The sequence below is a fragment of the Carassius auratus genome, chromosome 1 (genome assembly GCF_003368295.1).
Source record: "Carassius auratus strain Wakin chromosome 1, ASM336829v1, whole genome shotgun sequence".
NCBI lineage: Eukaryota > Metazoa > Chordata > Actinopteri > Cypriniformes > Cyprinidae > Carassius > Carassius auratus.
This window is the reverse complement of record NC_039243.1, coordinates 13,458,013-13,479,877: the sequence shown is the minus strand read 5'-3', so window position 1 is coordinate 13,479,877 and position 21,865 is coordinate 13,458,013. Positions and strand designations below refer to the sequence as shown.

At 36.4% G+C, this 21,865-nt stretch overlaps 1 protein-coding gene across 1 annotated transcript in view; it reads left to right on the top strand.

Annotated features, from left to right (window-relative positions):
- Window positions 1-4,506: 4,506 nt before the first annotated feature.
- Window positions 4,507-21,865, top strand: part of LOC113070288 (neuromedin-K receptor) — a 30,755-nt gene continuing 13,396 nt past the window's right edge. The window contains exons 1-3 of the mRNA XM_026243560.1: window positions 4,507-5,161; window positions 9,911-10,099; window positions 11,155-11,305. Coding sequence (XP_026099345.1) covers window positions 4,794-5,161; window positions 9,911-10,099; window positions 11,155-11,305 — 708 coding nt within the window. The 5' untranslated portion in view covers window positions 4,507-4,793. The remainder of the gene's footprint in view (window positions 5,162-9,910; window positions 10,100-11,154; window positions 11,306-21,865) is intronic.

The window sequence follows — 21,865 nt, the reverse complement described above, 5'->3', positions numbered from 1 at the left end:
TGTTTAGGATGCGCTCAGGATAGTTCGGACATTGTGGTCAAAATTAGAGGTAAAAAACTATATAAATACTGTTCAGTTTCTTGCACAGACAGATCGTTTTGTGTCTTTACACATCAGTGTATTGTCACAAGCCGCAGGGTTTAATTTGGGTTTTGTTTGTGTATGTTTATTTTGGTTTTGGCTCTCAAAGCCATGATTTCCATGTACTTACATTATATGACTGATAGACTGCAACAGTTTGAGTTAAAAATATCTGTTTTATATCTGTATTACTGAACACAAAAAACAAAGGTCACCTAAAGTACATCTTGGATGCCCTAGGGATAAACAGATAAACATTAAATTTTCCTTTACACTGTACGTGGGAGGTGGTAGATGAGTAATGGTAATCTAGTCAGGAAAATAATATAAAGCCAAACTCAGATGATTTCTGCTGAAAATATATTAATTACAAAGCTGATTTCTAATTAAGCTTGGTTCTGATTGGTCAAATTGAATGTACTGTATATTGTGCTAAAAAATAAATAAAATAAAAGGGCAAATAACTGAAATTTTATATTTGCCTAGAGTCACAAAATAATGAATCTCCAAAACTATTTTAAATATATATAATATACTTGAAGTAAAATTAGTATATATTCTGTAAATACACTAAAATGTCACAAAAGGTATGCTTGAGTTTTAGCATATTTCTTAAAAGCACAATATATTTATTACCAAAGAATAATATATAAATAAAACTATATTAAAATGCAATTCAATACAATTTAATGCCCTTCAAGTAAGCATGTTGAAGCAGCAGTCCAAATATACTATAAATATACTATTTGAATTTCAATTACATTTTTTATGTTTACAAGTACTTCTTTTTAGTCTGGGTCAGATGATTATTTACACTTTACGTATGACAATCAGGAATGAAATTTCCTAGAAAGACTTCATACATAATGCACCATCTCAGTCTAGCAATCACTTGTCCATTGATTTCTGAAAGGTTTAGTCAAACCTATTTTCTACATCGCCAAAGGTGTTTAGATGTGCAACAATTACATTCACTTACCCCATTTTCAAGTAAACAAGAAATACAGATTTTTCCAGCTGAAAACGACATTCATAACCCATAAACTATTTTCCCTTTTGGTTGGATGTCCTGTATGTTTGACAAATTGTGCACATTTGACAAATCAATTTTGGGATGTGTTTTGTTTTCATTTGGATATTAATGTAGAGTTGTTTTCTCTCCACACTCTGGCAAAAAAAGCTCATGGGACTGTTTGTGTATATTGGTTATGGCTCTGAGTGACCTGAGGCTATGTCAGAGATGGTGGCAGGTGAAGCCCATGAGGCTAGCTGTTTATTTCCTCCTAGCTTTTACGAATGTGACATGTTGATGTGATAATTGAAAGGAGGTAAGACATTTTGGAGGAAAACTTTGCGGTCACTCAAAATATAGCAGATCATTTTCCCTATACATCTCTGCCATCATTAGAACAGTAAAGACATTATGTGATGTGGATTGATGTTGAGGTCTCTCCGCAGTTCATGACCGACAACCTTCATCATCAATTTTTAAGATTTGACTGACTGATGGCCACGCTCCATGTGCACATTCTGCATTTCAACATTCAACAACTGTGTTGGATGGAAACAACTGGGTGCCAAGGGAGTCAAGCTGATGCAAAGTTCTGGATGTAATTTATTAAAATAGTACACAAGAAATGCTATTCATACATGTAATAAGAATGCATACCTATTCTATGATGAGCATGTTTTTAAATTCAGTTTTTAAAAAAAGTTAGAATTTATTTTTTTCATTTTGAAGCATTATATATATATATATATATATATATATATATATATATATATATATATATATATATATATATATATATATATATATATATATATATATATATATATATATGAGCAACTTTGCACTTTATGCCCTTATCAGCCCTCTCATGTGATTAAATTATTTACTTCATTGTGTAGATATGTCCAGGAAAATAAACGCTCGTGTAATTCTTCCATTATTTTCGTGTATGCTTAATTACCACTCTGGAGGCATAACTGATTCCTCAGATCGCCTGACTTTTTTCTTCATCTCAGTTGAAGGCTTGAGTTTTCTGTGCAAGACCTTTCACATTAAGAAACTGCTTGCTATAGTTTGTGTATTGTTTTGCACCTGATGAACTCTGCAGTTTGCTGTCCATCCCCACTAAACACTGGACGTCGGATAGACGTGCAGATCATGTCTATATTAGGTTCGTCGGTCCATGACCATTTCTGAACATCTTGACGATCAACATTTGACCTTTGAACTGGGTAATTTTTTTGGACGTCATTTGGACTGAATTTGGACGTCCAAAATACATGAAAAAGACGTCACTCCGACGGCACTAGTCTATTCATAGACAATCTGCTATGAACCATTTCCATATATTAGTGAATGAAAAACAACAAATCTTTTTTGTACTGTCACGAAGGATTCCTTCATGCTTTGACAAACCCCAGGGCTTTATTATCAGTGTAGAACAGAAATGCTTGCTTATTTATTTGATCATTCTCATCTTTTCATATTCATTGACACTGAAAGACATTTTAGGTGTCATTTTTGAAGCTTCTGCTGGAATTTACAGTCTGGTGGGCTCTCCTTATCTTTTATTAAGGCTTGGAGAGTAAACTCTGACCCTATACTCCATGTATCTATCAATGGTTTTCCAGAACAGCGCAGCTTGTTTTCTGTATCACCTCAAGCAGAATGAAATCTAATGAACCACCAAGCTCAACATTTGGTGGAATGTGATAAGCATGTTGCTCTGTCAGTGGTGCTACTGATGTGAAACTTATGTAAACATCTGAGCCATGACTTTAAGGAAGCTCTTATCAGGATTATTTACTGAATTTTGTTGGTTGGTTGGTTTTTGATTAAATATGTGGAACGCCAATGTAATTAGTACTGTTCGTCATCTTTCATGCTTTCTGAGCGAGCGGAGGGAAAAGCAGTGGTATTTCAGCACGAGTCCTTCATATACCATAGTATAAGAATTTTCAGAATCAGATCATGTACAGTATTCATCAAACGATGAATCCATATCTTAATTATAATTGTGGGGAAAACATTATACATTATGAAATGCAAAAAAGATCCCTTAGCCCAAATATTTGAACACACAGCAGTCATTCTGTTTAATGTCAGCCTTTGACATTTAGAGCCAAATTAATCTTTGGTTAAGAGACATTGATTATTAGTTTCTATTGATGCCAATCAGTTCACCTTCCAGTAATTTCAACCAATCATGAAAACCTGTGATTTGCAAACTGATTATTTACTCTTGCTGTCATTTAATCAGTGGAACACACAAAATTCCATTATTGGTTTGAAAGCTGTAGCAGATGCAGACTGAAAATATAGCACAGACTATTGTTTACATAGATTATGGTTTAATTCTTTACTATTTAATTCCAGTGGCATGGAATTAATTGCTGCTTAAATCTTGTCTAAGGTGTGTATTCATGCAAAAATTGTTCATTTGACTGTAAAACAGCATAATAAGCTACTGCGGTGATTAAATGAATGCAGGTGATGGTTAGTGGGAATCTTATGGATAATGAATATCTCCTCCAGATTTGTATCATTAGCTTGAAGACCTGCAAATTAAAACAGCTAAGAATCCCCTGCGGTTGCTATTATGCCACTCAGTCTTATTTAAGAGAGTGTCAAACACATTTTACCTGTCATGGGGATGATATAACTTCCCAGTGTTAGGTCTAAGAAAGTCTTGTTGCTTTTCCTTGTATTTTGGGCTGTTTGTGATGATAACCATCAAATGTGCATCACCTTCAGCTGCAGTTGCTCTATAAACCAGTCTTATCGCCCCAGACGTATTTTACATTTGCATACTGAATTTCATTCAGCTCAGGGTTTACAAATTTATTTTTGCCTGCCATAAAGATGGGGATTGACAGCTTAACCAATGGGTTTGTTTAAACTGTCTAGTTTGACATAATGTGTACATAATATAATTTGGCTTTTGTTTCTTTCACTGTGAGAAGTATGACAATGATTGTCTCTTACCACAGCACCATGAGCAAACCAGTATGACAATGGCATGATGTGGTTAATATGTCTAATGCAATGTATCCATTATGTGTTTGACATGCACCAAAAAACACAGGAGCTGACTATCTTTTTGTTGAGGCAACAACATGTAAAGACTTCTAATGCTGTAGCAATGCACAAATGGCCCCTAGTCCTTATGATTAAATATAGCCTACCCAACTAACTTAATACTATAACATTGTTTTTGGGTGCAACAGCCTCTGACCCGTTTTCCCCCTCCTGAACTACTGGGCATTGACCTGTTACGTAAATGTGTTTTAGCCATAGATTCGATTCAGGATTCAGTCCAATTTGTCCTTGTCTGTATCCTACACCGTGAATCAATCGATCACTTTCTCTCCCAGTGACACTGGTTAGACCAGTTGTCACATTGTGCATGGCACTGCATCTGACTACAGAGTGTGTTGCGCTCGTGGCTGCGTTCAACAGGAGTCAAAAGACAACCGCGCGCCTATTTTATAACTTAAAGGCTATTTAATTCATGATAAAGAAGACTACAGAATCCTTTATTCGGTTCATTTTGCGTCGATAACCACAATTTATAAGTGACATGTTTCCGTTTTCCGCTTGAGCGAAACACTCTCGCGCGCGTTTGGAACAGAGTGCATCGCGCGCGGTCTCCAGTCCTCTTGAGATATTTTATATCAGAAGACTTCTTGACATTTTCGCCATGGCACAGCCACAGAACGGATCTAACCTAACGGGGAACTTTACTAATCAGTTTGTGCAGCCGCCGTGGCGCGTCGCGCTCTGGTCTGTGGCGTACAGCTCCATCCTGGCGATCGCGGTGTTCGGGAATCTGATCGTCATGTGGATCATTCTGGCTCACAAGCGGATGCGAACCGTCACCAATTACTTTCTACTCAACCTAGCGTTTTCAGATGCATCGATGGCCGCCTTCAACACTTTGATTAATTTTGTTTATGCCACGCACGGTGACTGGTATTTTGGAGAAGCCTACTGTAAATTTCACAACTTTTTCCCGGTCACCTCTGTCTTTGCCAGCATTTACTCCATGAGCGCAATAGCAGTCGACAGGTAGGCTAGAGTACACGTGAAGATAACGTTAAATCACTGAGAACTCGACGGATGTCGTGTTTAATGCATGCTTTAATTTATTCAGTGTTGAAAGTGCAGGCTCAGATTCTCGAAACCCTGCAATACAATCGCAGTGGGCCTGAACTTTTTTGTTGGTGTTTTAAAAAATTCAATATTTTTTATATTTATAATAATTAATTAAACAAACAAACAAACAAACAAATACATTAATTAAAAACGTTTAAGCTAAAAAAGGCTCTAAACTTTTGTGTAGCATAGATTAAAATCTTAAAAATATATTTACATTGCGTACGGTGTTTTTTTTTTTTTAATAGTCGAATTGAAGATCCTCTGCTTTTTGTTGTTGTTGTTGTTGTCACACGACGACAAAATGGTTTCTATGTTGATTCATTCACGCTGCCTGCGTCCCAATATGCATACTATCCATCCTAAATTCTATATGATATATGAGTAATTTTCAACACTGTTTAGGGCAGATGGTTGGATAGTATGCACACTGGAACGCAGGCATTGACTTGAATTTGGCAGACAACAGTTCTCTAGATATTAAGAATATTTAAAACTAATTTACTTTACTGTTTTATAAATAAATAAATAAAAAGCTTTTTTTTGTAAAATAATGTATCATAATGTATAATGAACACATTAAATAATAATATAATTTATAATTTAATAAATTGATAACATAGAATAGATTTTGTGTTTTTATATTTATTGCCACATTCATTTATCGACATGCATTTTTAAAAATATTTCCAATATCACAGTGACATGATTCTCTTACAAAGCCAATTGTTATGCTTTCCCCTTATTTCTCCCTTTTGTTTGTTCAAAAGAGTTCTATGTGTTCTTAAAATCTGTCCTTTGATATGGATTTGTATATATTTTACCGACTCAGTTAAGGTTTATTTAAACCATTATTCATGTGTCTCTTGTATATGCTGATATAAGTTTGTTTGTTGTGCTCCATGTGTCTGTCATTTTTCTTAATGGGAAAAGTGCCTCAGGCAGTCCTTCCTACTCATTGCAGAGTGCTTGAGGTTGAAATGAATGGCTGCACAATCATTGTGGATCGGTGAGCTCTGTTAAGTTATTTACAGCACCTTCAGGGGGCGTCTTTGCAGGTGCAGATGCACATTCAGTCTGTTCATGGAAATCACACAGTGCAATTGAAAGCATAAGTATCACAAGTATAATTTAATGTATAATTCTTAGCCTGAATCGAAAAGCTCAAAATGGAATTGAATACATTTTGATGATAAATCAGTGGTATTCTTTCAAAAGTAAGGTTGGCAAGCAGTTGAGAATTTGTCACAATAAAGAATAACTCATCATCATTAATGATTATTACTTTTGAAAATGTTACAAATCATGAACAGCAACTTAATAAAAGTTACTCATAGAGTAGTCGCTCATGGGGCTGCCATGTGGAGATCACATGATGTCTAATAATAAGTAATACTGTGTAATGAGTGCTTCCTAGAGATATCAAATTGTGCTTATCAATTAGCTTCAAATAATTAGTCTCCACATTCCCAGTATTACACTGTCATGCTTCTCTTCCTACACTGATCATTCTTCAAGGTTTGAAGGTTTTTAACTATGCTTCATAAAATTAATTTGGCCTGCCCTGAACATATTTAGTAGTGAAATGAATCCAGACCAATTCAATAGTAAATTAATTGTCTCTCTCTGAACAGTAGACAGTCAACACAGATAGACAAATAGTTTGCATTTAGTGCTTCCAGAGAGCTAGTGCTTCAATGTCTAGCACTCATTGATCTTGATTCTTTTTTTCACGTCTAATCAGATGCAGTTTTTTTTTTTTTTGAGATTTAAAAAGAAGAATCCAAACTAATAATGAGTGCAACTGATAGGAGATCTGTAGGATAGAAGCCGCGAGGGACTGAATGCTGAATATTTCAGAGTCTCAGTGCTGTCTGAATCAAGTTATTTTGCCTCAAGCACTGCATTGGAACGTTTGAGTTTCAAGTTACAAGTTTTTTTCCCCCACTCAAGTCTTTAGGATGCATAATATCTTTGCACTCTCAGGAGAATGTGCAAGATTGTCACTGGGGTGGAACCCTACTAGTATGAGCCACTCTTAATTTCTAATTTGTAATTTTAAAGTATTAAAAGTACTTTACAGTAGAGTATTTTTTAAATAAAACTTTGAGGTATGATGGTACAGACCCCGTCTACAACATCACCAAGAATCACCCCAACTCACCCTGATGGGGGCGCTACAGCAATCAAAAGTACAAAATGACTCCTAACTCCTAAAGCGCTTGTCAGACACTCATGGGAGATCATAGGAATCCTTGGGTCAAAACTAACAAAACGCACATGACAGAGTCAATCGTTACATGACAGATTTGAGGCTATTTTAGATTTTTTTAAACCTAGTCCTAGGTGTTTCACTCAACCTCAACAGAACCACTGCGGGGCAATTCCCTGGACTCTGTAGGTCAATAATTATCAAACAAAGAGTTGAACTCTACACTTTGGGTAGCTATAACAAGGTCATTTAAAATGGGCGTGGCCAAATATACCCAAAAACCTAAATCCTGCATGAAAACTTTAAGAATCTAGAATCTAATCTAGAATCTAATCTCACTTTTGGTCAGTTTAATGTGTTTTTGATTAATATTATTATTTTATTAACTTATTTTGTAAATAATTTTTGTATTTCCTTCTTTAGGAATATCCTCTCACCCCTTTAAGATGTCATGCTGAGCATTTTGTATCATCCTTTTCCTCTCAGCACCCTGTTTTTCCTTATTTGTACTCTTATTAGTCATCTCAGACTTTAATCTCATAAAATAATGTGAAAATAATGCATATTAAATGGGACTTTTCAGTAACATTACCAGATATGGACGATTAGTTTGGCACAGTTTGCAAATTTTAGCATATTTGGGTACATGCTTAGTTAAATTATTTTTGATGCTATCTATGGCCCTTGAATTATGAGCGCTATACCAGAGGTTGACTTGGAATATGGTCATAAAAATGGAATATGGTCTTAAAAAGCTACATTATGACTGATTATTTCCCTAAAACCTTCACTAATAATATTAAGTGGACCTTGGCATATAAAACAAAATGTGTGTAATAACCCATTTAATATAGGGGAAACTCGTGTTTTTGAGACCAGTATACATTAGCAACCAAGGCATAGTTACTGCAGTAGGGAAACTATAACAGATAAGAGAAACCAGATTTAGTCTGAGTGTTCTTCACAGTTATTTCCTGTGCACAAAATGTCACATAGTGCTCGTGGCTCCAGGCTTCATATTTCACAACCCACATTTGCTGTTACTGTTGTTTTGCTGGTAGGCAGTCACTACTCTTATATAGAGAGCAATTGTGACGTCTGAAGGAATTTGCAGTGGGTCAGTGTGCTTGCACTGCTGCATTTGGAGGAAAGTGTGAGATTTGTGCTGACACCACTTGCCCAGACAGTGTTTTCAGTACGGTAAATGTTTAATTTTACTGTCAGAGAGATGACATTGCTAACAAAACCTCATTCTGTTGATTTATGGAACTTTAATGAAACTGCTATGTGCAACGTTTTTAAAGAATAGTGGAGGCCATTAGGTTCAATGTCAGTTCAAACATTTTGTCATCAGTGGCATTACACTTTAATGCAGTGTTATTTAGCTGACTGATTTTACAGGAATAGAGTACAATATAGGGCTTGAAATTCTAAAATAGCTGAAGTGGTCTGCTGTATGTATTGCTTAAATTGAAATGCTGCTCAGCTGTGGCTTGCAGAAAGTTTGGTGTTTATTGATAACTTTGAAAATTCATGGAAAAAAAATTGCATTTTGGCAACCATTTCATAGATAAAATTATTAAATAAAAAATGACAAGCATCAAATAATGGCAAATTAATTAATTTATTTATTCATTATTTAAAAAACACGATCAGTTGCTTTAATGGGATTAAAAAATTGTACTTTATCCATAAAATGTGTTGGCTTGTATGAATGTGGCAATTTAACACATCACAGCAAGACACAATGAGTTGTTTTTAATTGCAGTATATTAATTAATCTACATTTGTGAGTGTTTACTAAACACATGCTGAGATTTATATTCATGACTATTATAAATAATACACAGTGTACCATTCCGTCGTTTTTCCTGTTGTTCATCCAAGATGCCTACATAAGTGCTTTGACATCCATGCCATCCAGATCCCGAAATAACCTTCTCTGCCCAAGAGTATAATTGGTTTTCTAATAAGCCATTCTCTGCTTACAAGAGTGAGTCGTTAACAAAGCAAATGGCTTATCATCACTCTTGAATGATTTTGAATATGTTAACCACAGAGGCTTAGCCTCACAATATGGTCCAGAGTTCAGAGGTAATCATTGGCATATGATTGATCAGTATTTCCATATAGTTGAAATGAAGAACTGGAGTTCAGTTCAGTTCTTCTAATTACTGTTCAGTTCTGAAATATTGTATTCACTTGGAAGGTTGAATTCTAGCTTAGCAATCGAGAGAAAGATTTAGCTCACACCTACAGCAGCAACAGATATAAATGGTCTCTTTGACGTGACCCATTATCAATCAGATATTAGATCATTACACAACCTGCAAATTGAAAATTGCCCAACTGTGGCGTGTCATTGATGTTTTATCATATTGCCGTTATTTGAAGACATCAGACTATATCTGAGGCGTGAGATTGAACAGTCATCTGTTTCTGTTGCACAGGTACATGGCCATCATCCATCCCCTGAAACCACGGCTCTCAGCCACGGCTACTAAGGTGATCATAGTGTGTATTTGGATACTGGCTGTGGTTTTGGCCTTTCCTCTGTGTTTCTTTTCAACCATCAAAAAATTACCCAAGCGGACCCTCTGCTACGTTGCCTGGCCGAGACCTTCAGAGGACCCTTTCATGTGAGAGCTCTTTTAATATGCATGCACAATTTTCTTCCTTTCCTCACAGTTTATTTACAAAGTACTTTGAGGTACAATCTTGAATGAAAGGTGTTTTATTATTATTATTATTAGTATAATTATTAATAATAATAATAATATAGTTGTTGTTGTTGTGGTCTTATTAACAACAACAGTAATCCTAATACTAATAATTACAAAAAAAGTTGTTAATATCACTACTACTACTACTTCTAATTATAATTATAATATACTAATTATAATAATAATTATAATAATAGTTATAATTATTATTATTATAATTATTAACATCTTATTATTATTATTATTATTATAATTAACAGCTATTTTTATAATTATTAGTATTATTGATTTTATTATTAATTTGTATTACTGTTGTTGTTAATATTAAGAATAAAATAGAGAACTATTGTTATTAACAACCACAATACTACTATTATTAGTAGTTATTATTATTATTATTATTATTATTAATAATAATTATAATAATAATAATAATAATAATAATGCTTGTTGTTATTACTACTAAAGATTATTTACTAGGCACTTTTATTCATAATAGTTATAATTAATATTATAACTTTTTTTATTAGGAATTGTATTATTAACAACAACTTCAACAATATTAATGAATAACAATTTTTCGGCATAGCCAGTATAAGGAAACAGTGTCAGTGTCGACAGAGTTTCAGCTTTCCCAAGTGTTTGATTGCACACAAGTCCGGTTTGAGAATGCATTATTCTTTAAGTTATTGTAGCACTGTGAGGTTGGATGCGAGACTGAAAATGTAAATAAATCTGAAATCACACTGAAGGATTTTTGTCACCATTTTGATATTTTGGAACAATGAGCTTTTCCCAAGATCTCTTAGAGTTAAATATAGTCTTATAAGAAATAACCCCCCCCCCCCCCACACACACACACAAAAAGGTTCACACAGTGTGTAAGTGATTTTATTTATTTGCCCTATTTGTCTAAGAATTGTGTCTTAATTGGCAACACAGACACTAAATTTCTCTCACTCTGGTTACAGGTATCATATTATAGTGGCTTTGCTGGTGTATGTTCTGCCCTTGGTGGTCATGGGAATTACCTACACTATTGTCGGGTTGATGCTTTGGGGAGGGGAGATTCCTGGAGACTCATCAGACAACTATCAGGGCCAGCTGCGAGCCAAAAGGAAGGTAAGCAGTTCACGTTCTTGTTCACGATCAGCAGTTCTCAATTCCAGTCCTTGAGACCCCCTACTCTCCATATTTTGCGAGTCTCTTTAATGCCCTTTGAATGGGACATACACACTCCCTTCGATATGGAATCAAGACAGAATATCCTGTGAAGTTCACTTCACAGGGCACTTATGGTTGAATAGAACAAACGCCTGAACTGATAAGAGATCCACACAAAATGTGCAGATCAAGGGGTGTCGTGAGGACTGGAATTAAGAACCGCTGTCTTAGAATTACTTAGAGATATAACACATTGTCTCAGCAGAGCCAGAAATACAGAAGTGCAGAAAAGTTAAAGAGAATATAGAGATGTTGTAAAATTACGAACCTGTTAGATCGGGTGAAATTTAAGTGGTCATCAAAAACTAATACCAGGTTGATGTAGAACACATATGTAAAGTAATGTTATTGTTCGACTGATGGAATGACCAGAACACACACAAACATCAGAGTAAACACACCACACACTCACATTTAATGGGTCATTACATGTGGGATCAATACGATATTAGAGAAGGAAGTTCTCTAAAGAAAATGGAAAGGGCTGGATAGTCTGACAGGTCATTTAGATCAGTTCTAGGAAGAATAGATAAAGAGATGCAGACAGTGATAAACCCAGACAGAGCTATCATTTAGTTGGTTTAGAGTTTTCGTACACATACTGCTAGCCGTGGTGAAGGAAAAATGGACTGGATGTTTGTCAAACTAATTAAATGTTAAAATTTTCTCCTGCTATGGAGATTATAGAAGCAACTGTCAGCCAGCGGGCCGAATATGGCCTGTCAATCATTGTTATGCTGACCTCCTGCCGATTTTGATCAAATCGCAGAACTCTGCAGTGAGTTCAATGTTTAATGCTTGTCAGTTAGTGGACATCAACTCATATCCAAAGTGTTTAATCTTTTATATATATATTATTATTATTATTTTATTTTTTGCAAAATATCCAACTATTATATTTTATTGAATATAAACCAAGCCAGCATGAGTGTAGTTGCACTTATTTGATCATGTTATATCCGATCAGTTATTTTACATTAGGGCTGTCAATTAAGGTAAACTAATTACAGTAATGACATGATATGCTTAATAACTGATCACATTAATCATAGTTTCTCACATTTATTAAAGAGAGTTTGAGAAAATCAAAGTTTTTTCATCATTAATGCTTAATGTTGTTCCAAACCTGTATAACTTATTTTCTTTCAGAGGAGAACAAAATATAGTTTGAGGAATGTTGGTAACCAAACAGTTTTGGTGACCTGAGTTTAAAAATGTATATATATAAAAATCACAATTTCTCACAATGCTCCCTTTCCACAAAAGAAAAAGTCATACAGGTAGAGATTATAGTAAGTGTCTTTAGAAGTCAATACAATTTTGTATTATTTCTCTATAATTTTACATACATCAATATCAAAAACAAACAAATCAACGATAAATCTACAGTCCACTCCACTACTTGTTTGTTTCTGTGTTTACTGTAAACATGTGCTAGACAGACACCTTCGGCCCTTGCACTCTGTCTAGCTGTTTTAAAATGCAAGATGGCATTCTGTGTGAACATCTCTAGTCAGTCTGTGCCACCTGCTTTAATTTGGTGTGATTTGGTAGGCGTGTGGTATGTAGAACAGGTCAGGGATCTGTATGTGTTTAATGATTCATGATTATTATACTAAATTAAGGAGATTAACAAATGGACAGCTCTAGCATGACTATATAAATCTTCAGCCTTACAAGAGATGAGTCACAGCTGCTGATACAGCTCCACATAAGCTTATGTCAATGATCCCATACACAAATATAACACACATACATATATTACATTTCCATACATGAAATATACTGTCATATGGAGTATAAATATGAAACCTATTAGAAATTAGAACAATTTCATATATTAACATATATATATCTTGCCAATACTATGTTTATGTACATGTAAATATAATACAGTTTGTGACATATGTCATGTAAATATGTTATAATGCTATACAAATATCGTTGGCATGTATACATATACTGTAATATCATATAAAAAAAAATCATCATATAGATATGAAATCTATAACATAAAAATATACTTCATATAGGTAGCATATATAGCAATTTCACTCTTGATATTGGGCAGTTTATGTCATACTCTAGATTATGATTTTTTACGATATGGTGACAAAAAAAGAAACTGAAAAAAAAAGAGTCTTCAACAAAGAGTGGATTGTTATGTATGCTTTTAAACTCATGTTAAACCGGTTTGTCTCATTTCTCTGTAGTGCTTGTTAATGAAAGGTAAACTGTTCTTAAGATAAATAATTTTCAAGAGAAAAGTATATTTTAAATTCATTTTTTTACCATTTATGTTTAATGGTTTAATGATTTAGGTTTTTTATGTTAACTTTTTAGATTTAAAATTAAATGTTCAGATCTCTATCACTCATTTCAATTGGAAAATCTTGTGCGTGAAGGAATTAGATTAAATTCCCTTTGATAGGGCATGAGGCATTTATTGACGTTCTTAACACTGAATGCAATAGATTTTCCTTGATAACCTTGACACGGTAGTGGTCAGCTTGGGGCATTTGCACAGAAAAACACTTAACAAATTAGTATGGTTGATCTATAGCACTCTCTGACCAATCAAGAAAAAGTAATCAAAAGCTCCCAATCAGGAAGGGGAAAAAATGGGGACGGACTAAAAAAACTCAAAAGTTTAGGTCTGCTTCCAATTTCCTGTTCTTTCACAGTGTGTACTGAATTCAGTCAAAAATAAATAGATTGCTTTATGGTTTCTTGTAGGCTAGTAACTAATTAATGTGAACTGATGTAAGAAGTGTCTCTGAGCAACTTTGGTTCATATATTTGCTGTTGTTTTAATGAGCACAGCTCTATTTTTTATTTTCTCCGATTTGCAACAGAATCAACAATCAGATTTGGAGTGTGTGATCCCTTCTGTCTCGAGGTTGTGATTCTTGTATAAATACATTAGTGCCACCTTGATGTAGTCTTTTGTGTATCATGGCTGAGAATCCTGCGGGCATTCTAAGTGCAGCCAGTGGAGAAATCAGTTAATTAAAGCCAGATGGTCCATTAAGTGGAACGATGTGACATACTCAATTGTTGAGCTATTTAAGATGTTTTTAAATGAAGTTTTCCACAGTGTACACAACATTGCAGCTCAACAGAGAACCTGCATTCGTGCAAAATATTGTCTTGCAAGCCATTGTAAGGGCTTTTGACAAAGTTCACTGGTTCAGCTGTTCACTGTTTCAAAAGGCGTTTTATATATTCTACATTCCAATCAATAGCATTCAGAGCTCAGCCTGGCGGGTTATATGTTTCATTAATGGCTGCAGCGATTGTGCTGGCTATTTCGATCAGCGCTACATCTTGCTTGCTCTCTATGACTGCTAGCTCGTCATGTACCTTCCTTCCATTAGTGGCTGGCATGCCGAATATTTGGAGCCGGTTAGCTCTTGCGTGTTCAATATGCCCCCACTTTATATGATGTGTAAAGGTGATTATGGGAACCCAGAAGCATATGAACATCTTTTTCAGCCTTTAGAAGACTCTCAATTAAGTCTGGGGCCATTTTTATTTTCATTGTCAGTTGAAATGTAACCCTTTGAGAAGATTTGAGAAGCTGATGGGTGACCAATATGCACCTATTTGAGAGCTTTGTGTAGCCATTGACAAACCAGAAAAAACAAGCTATTGTTTTTAACATGAATGAATGAATGGTGCACATAATGAGCAACATTGGAGTGGAGATGTTAAAAGAACATCTGTTTTATGTAATGTACTTTCAGATTAAAGCCTGCACCGTTCTTTGTAATCTAATTGTGGAAAACCTTCCCGGTAATGTCTCTAATCATGGACTTCAGATAATCTTGCTAACGTTCTATTCTATTTTATGATAAAGCAACAACTGTTTTTTCTCTCCATCATGGAATGTTTGCAGAATACTGTCAAACATTAAAATGTTATGTTTTATACTAGGGATGGGCATTCGATTAAATTTTCTTAGTCGATCGTCGGGAGAATTAACGATCGACTATCAATTAATCATTAATATTTTTATAATATAATTATTAAATTTTTATAGTTAAAAAATGCAATGAATACAAAAATACAGTGTGTTTTTCCTCGGTGAGACCTTTATTACAAGATCAACTTGTGGTAGACAGTTAAACTACGTTCAGGCAAACCGAACATATATGCGCGTGCATGCAGAGCTCTAAAGCAGCGGAACCTGCAGCTGCGAGCCGGCTTTCTTAAACAGAGACCTCATTTGTTCCAAAACAAAACAATAATAATGATAAAAGAATCATGTTAAACAATAACATAAAAAAAAACATTATAATACTTAGATCTGACAGATTTTGTCAAAATGTAACTCAAAACTATCCAAGCCAGATGAAAAGACCAGATATTAGCCTCCCTAACAATTACGCTAACTTAAAAAATTATGCTACTTAAAGCCTCATGAAAAATAACTAACTTTAGTAACTAGCATACAACTTCTGCACGAGTCTACGGATTTTTGTTGAGAAATACCATATAAGCATGTTAACATGATCTGGTGTCAGACGCGACCGCAACCTGGTGACCGTCAGTCCAGCCGCCGAAAACACCCGCTCTGAGGGAACTGACGTTGCCGGGATGCACAGGTACATCATTTGAGTCATGGCCGTGTTGTACTTATACACGGCATCGCAATGTTTGCAGTTAACTAGTTCGCTTTTTAAATCAAAATGGTCCCACGCCACACTTCACTGTGACATCTTAATGATTATTCTTTTGAAATCAAAACATAAGATCACAGATAACCGAGTAGGATGTCAAATATTGCACCCTGGTGGTAAAATATTTAATTGCTGCCACACTACGCAACGCAACCTGCATTAGATTAAAAAAAGTGCTTTAGATTAATCGATAACAAATTAACATGATCGAAGAAATTCTTAACGATCAATTATCGATCGTCGATTAATCATGCCCATCCCTATTTTATACATTTAATCAGTTAACCAACATTATTTTATATTGTAAAGGAGAATAAGACTTTTATTTAACAGGGTTTCAGAAATAATCACAGAGACTAAAGAAAGTAGGACAGTACTTTGTGTCTTTGGTTCAAAGTACCAAAGTGGTTGAAAAATCAATTGCATTATAAGGAATATATTATACTTTGACTAAATTAGTTGACAAAAAGTTGGCCTAAACAGTACTTTAGTATTTTATTTTCTGTCATACATATTTAATTTTTATGCTGACTGTAGAGTTTTTATTATTTTAATTTATTTTATTTTACAATTTTATATTTCAATTTATTTTGTTTTGTAAAAGTAATTCTAAGATTCTTAACCTTAACATAATCTGGAGCAGGACACATTGTTACTAAACAAACTTTGTCATCAAAATTTCACATTTGATCATATTAGCTGAAAGCTTTAAGCAGAAGGATTTAGGCATGATGGGTCAAATTCTTCACAAACAGTGCGTTTGCCTTCAGGATTACTGAGGCAGTGCTTCCTTTGGATTGCAAGATTCAGTTATTAACAGTAATCTAAGCCTGAGGAAAGTGATCCTGTGAGTTTTTCTCTGATGATTATGGATTAGGAGGCTCTGTTGATGAGCCAGACTCTGATCATGTCACAAAGGCTGCCCTCACTCTGTTCCCAAGGCACGTTTTTCTCTGGTTTTTTGGAAGGAGTTGTTTGTGTGTGGTTGTGTATTTCAAGGGTGGGTCATGTCTTATTTTACAATTCCGGTTCAATGAAAATGATAGAATGAAACATTCAGCTAATGATCTTCTACCTTGAGAAATAAATTTTTTATATCAACATTTTTATATTTCATCTTCTAGTTCACAATTTGACCATGTTCCCCTTTTGTATTGGGGTGGGAGAAAAAAATCGTTCCCTTTCATGGGAACTTTGAACTGCATCCTCTAGAGGGCGCTATGGGGAACACCTCGTCGTGACCCGTGTCTGAAGCATACATTGAAAAAACAAACGTGTTGGCTGGCTTCAGCCTCTGATGTCACTAACGGCGCGATTATAAACAGGCACCAGGAAAACACCGTCATTCTCTTCTTCGTCTACACTGACTGTTCTGTTTGAAGCGTGCATCTGAAAGAACCGTTAAGAGTGTTCTTTCTCTGTATATTGTGGCAACTACTAGCAAGCATTTAGACAATGTGTGCATCCATGTCTGCATTATTTGACACCTGATGACACACGCAATCTTTGCGTCATTTGTTTGGGTGAAGAGCACGCACACGATGTCTTTGATTAAAAAAACAAACAAACAAAAAAAACACAGCAGCGGAGAGACGTCTGTGGATGAACCTGGCAGACATCGGGAAGAAAGAAAAGACTTTCTTTTCGATACTCAGGTTTTGACTTCTGAACATTTCGGTATTCGTCCCCTTGGAATTATAAGGTTCTATCTGACATTTTTGTCAAAATTGAGTTATTCACATATTCTTATTCTGTGACAATTTATTTACATTACGTGATGTTTTGTGTACATTTTGTGATTTTTTTATTGAAAAAACAAAAAGGTTCTATCTACAGAAGTCTATGGAACACAAAAACTTTAAAGCTCCATATCTCAAAACTACTCAGAACGCAGATAGAACATTATAATTCCAAGAGGACGTATTTCCGTTGAGATGGTGATCGAGAAGTTCAGGGAGACGAAAGCGCGCTCTGTTGCTTTCAGATCATTCATTCCAAGAAGGTCCAGGTCTGAGCCCGAACAACATAGGGGCCCTGGCCTGTCTCAATTTGAGGATCAAATATGGACACAGAAGGCTAGTGTCACGACTCGTGCTCCTCCCCCACCTGCGGGCAGGGGTAAGAGGAATTTGAGTTTCCTTTGAGTTTCCTTTGCAGTGCTCAATTACAGTGTTTACTAAACACTCGCATACACCAGCCATCCGGCTTCATGTTCCGTTATTAGGCAGCTAAGATCATAGGTTTCTGCTCAAGCCTTCTTGATCATCAGGCCTGGCACAGCACTGCAGGCTATTTCATCAATGTCTGGCCAGGTCACCTTGAGAGGTCTCCTGGCCGCTTAGTGGTGCTGTCGCATCTAGCGGGAAGTGGAGGTGGCAGTTACAGAAGTCTTCTAGTAATATATGCTGCCTCAGGTGATGCTGCCATCGCCTGAGGTTTGTAAAATTTGAGCTTGCCTCTCCTGTGCAATTCAGTGCCTCTGCAATGATTAGGAACCTTTAGGTACACGCTAAGCTTTGTGTACTTTTTGAAAACCAGATGGTGGTCAGTGTGCACATGAAAACTGCGCACTTTCTAAAATCCACGTAAGTGGTAAGTGTGCACGCAAGACTCTGCGCACTTTCTGAAATCCTGTACGGTAAGGGTTAAATGCTATGCCTCTATCCCTTTCTTGAGATGATTAGACCTTGGTTCCTTGGGCTCTATTGTCACAGTTAGTAAACCGTGATCTCGGGGTGTTTACACTTTGTGGTGAATACTGTGTGTTCCGCGTCTGCACTGATTAGTTTGTGGGCGTCTCCATTAATTGTATCAGCAACAGCTGCCACTCATTACTCATCCACTATATATTGGCTTGTCTCACGTCTTTTGTTTGTGAGATCATTGTCTAATGTTTTGATGTGGTTCCCCTGTTCGTCTGGCTCTCAGTGTTGTTTGCGTTTGGATGTCTGTGTTTCCCTAGAACCTCATCCACTCTTCGCACGTTCACTCAGCCACGGACACTTACCTTCGGCTCTATTCCCCGCAGTTCCTGTGCCACACTCTCCTGCTGCCTACACGCCGTCATCATCCGGATTACTCACCTTCTCTCTGCCATCAGCTGGATTCCTCACCTCTTCACCATCTCCTCGGAGTGTCGCTGTCTCATCGTCATTGTTTGTTTGTATACTCATTTTCATATCTTCCCATTAAACCAGTTAACTCGCATTTGCTTCCAGACTGTCCTTTCACCAGCCGTCACATCTCTTCAGCCAGTGTGTATTTGTTTATACACTTCAAGCATCGCTTTCCTCAATATGAAGGGCTATCTGGGTGATTCTCGTGGTAGTTTAGCAGTGCTCCCCTTGCTTTTCCAAGAAGGGTCACCTATGAGCGCGCTACTCTGTGCTCGGAGTTCTCCTCTCATATGAGACTGAGTTCTCTGTTTTTTCCCCAGAGCACTCCAGTATTGTTTCCATAGAGTTGATGACTCTCAAACATACTGTTTTGAGATGCACCATTCCATCTATGAGCTGCTCTATCAGAGTGCCACGAGAACCCCTCCTTAGAACAGTCTTTGAAATTCCATGCTATGCTAAGTGTGCATGTGAAGTCTTTGCACACTTTCTGAAATCCACACTGTGGTAAGTTCTGTGTTCTTTCTAAAATTCTATATGGTGAGGGCTTTGCGCAGTTGCTTCGTGCCCTTTCTTGAGTTGGTAAAAACCCCGTTCATCTTGGGTGTCGCTCCACCTATGTATCCTCGGATACCTATCTAAACAGGGTGTTGGTTCTAGAGAACTGTTGAGACCGCTCTTTCAGCAAGCTTATGCGAAAGCTAGCGGTAGCCTATGTGTGACAGGCAAGACTTGGTATAAAATGCTAGGTTCTTAGCCGTATCCCTTTAAAGGAATCTTTCCTAATTCCAAACCTTCAGCTCTACCCCGGGCCGAAGCCCTAACAATTAGGTTGGATATGTAGCTTAGGCCTTTGGCCTCAAGGGGTACTGTCACAGACAGCTGTCTAAATGTCCCAGGGGCAACTCCTGTGGAAATTGTAGTGTTGATACTTAGTGTTCGCCATGATTCTGGTCTGCACTCCCCTCAGCATGGTGGCATGGGTATACTGTTCCCCATAGCACCCCCTAGAGGACACAGTTCAATGTTCACTTGAAAGGGAACATCTCAGGTTACGAATGTAACCATGGTTCCCTGAGTAGGGAACGAGACACTGCGTCCTCTAGCTCCCTGCCATGCTTCGGACGCAAACTTCAGATGAAGAAGTGAATGGCGTGTTCTGTGCCTGTTTATTCCCACTGGTAGTGACCACAGAGGCTGTAGCCGGCCAACAAGTTGGTGGTTTTTCAATGTATGCTTCAGACACGGGTCACGATGAGGTGTTCCCAATAGCACCCCCTAGGGGACGCAGTGTCTCGTTCCCTACTCAGGGAACCATGGTTACATTCTATTTTCTGCTGTCAGTGCAGGCATTTTTTTTTTTTTACCTTATGCTACTGACCATTACGGATTTGTGTTGCCTGCATTAAAAATTCTTGAACATAAAACAACAGGATAAAAATATAGTTGATGACTAAACATAAACATTTCATGACTCTAGACACTTCTTTGTGAAGGCAGTGTATAATATGTTCTTTAGCCATAGAAATACAGTTGTAATGTACGTAGGTAAAATTTACCCACTGGTGGTTTTAGGTATATAGCGACCTCTGTCAGTTCTAGTGTTAAATATTAATATACAAGATTGTACAAGAGGCAAATATGCATGTGTGCATTATAGTGTAATCTTAAATATTAAGATACACAGGAATGTGCAAGAGGTGAATGTGCAAACAGGTATTGACACTGTCAGTATGAGGTAGAGAATGATGAGGATCTTACTGATTAAATGATTATTGAGTGGAGAAAAGTGGATTTTAAGAGGCTGGTTTTGAGTTTAGGAACCTGAAGGCCTGGGGGAAGAAACTCCTCCTAAGTCTCTCAGTTTTGGCCATCAGGCTACGGAAGTGCTTATCAGATGGCAGCAAAGTGAAAAGATGGTTGCTGGGGTGGATGGAGTTCTTGAAAATGGCTACTTCCAGCAGGATAATGCACCATGTCACAAAGCTCAGATCATCTCACACTGGTTTCTTAAACATGACAATGAGTTCACTTTTCTCAAATGGCCTCCACAGTCACCAGATCTCAATCCAATAGAGCACTTTTGGGATGTGATGGAACAGGAGATTTGCATCATGGATGTGCAGCCAACAAATCCCCTGGTTGTTTTGGACACTCTCCCCCTTTGGCCACTTTTATTCCATCTTTTGTTTTATTTGTTTGTCCTTATGCGTGTTTACTATCTGTCACTGTAGATCAAGTGAATTTGTTAAAAGTGAAAGTGTTCAGTTGAAAACCTATTTAACATTTCTAGAGTGCACTGCGGATAATTATAATAAAAAATTTTGAGCACAGAGCATCAATCCAGCTCTGCTGGAAGACAGTGACTGCTGCTATAGTATGTTAACTGCAATCACAAAAGCACACAAGTTTTGTCTTATCTCATCCAAAACAGAAAGCTAAGTGCTTGAGCCACAATACTATCATAATCCATTTCCATCCATATTAGCTTTGTGGCTCCACCACTGAATATCAGAACAAACGCTTCTTCTGGACTATAATTGTAACAATTTGCACATATAGAAAAGCACCAACTCATATTTATCATATTTATTTATTTTCTTTTTACCTGATACTGAAAGATAATTGGTTGGAATGGTATAAAAATAACTGGTTATTTA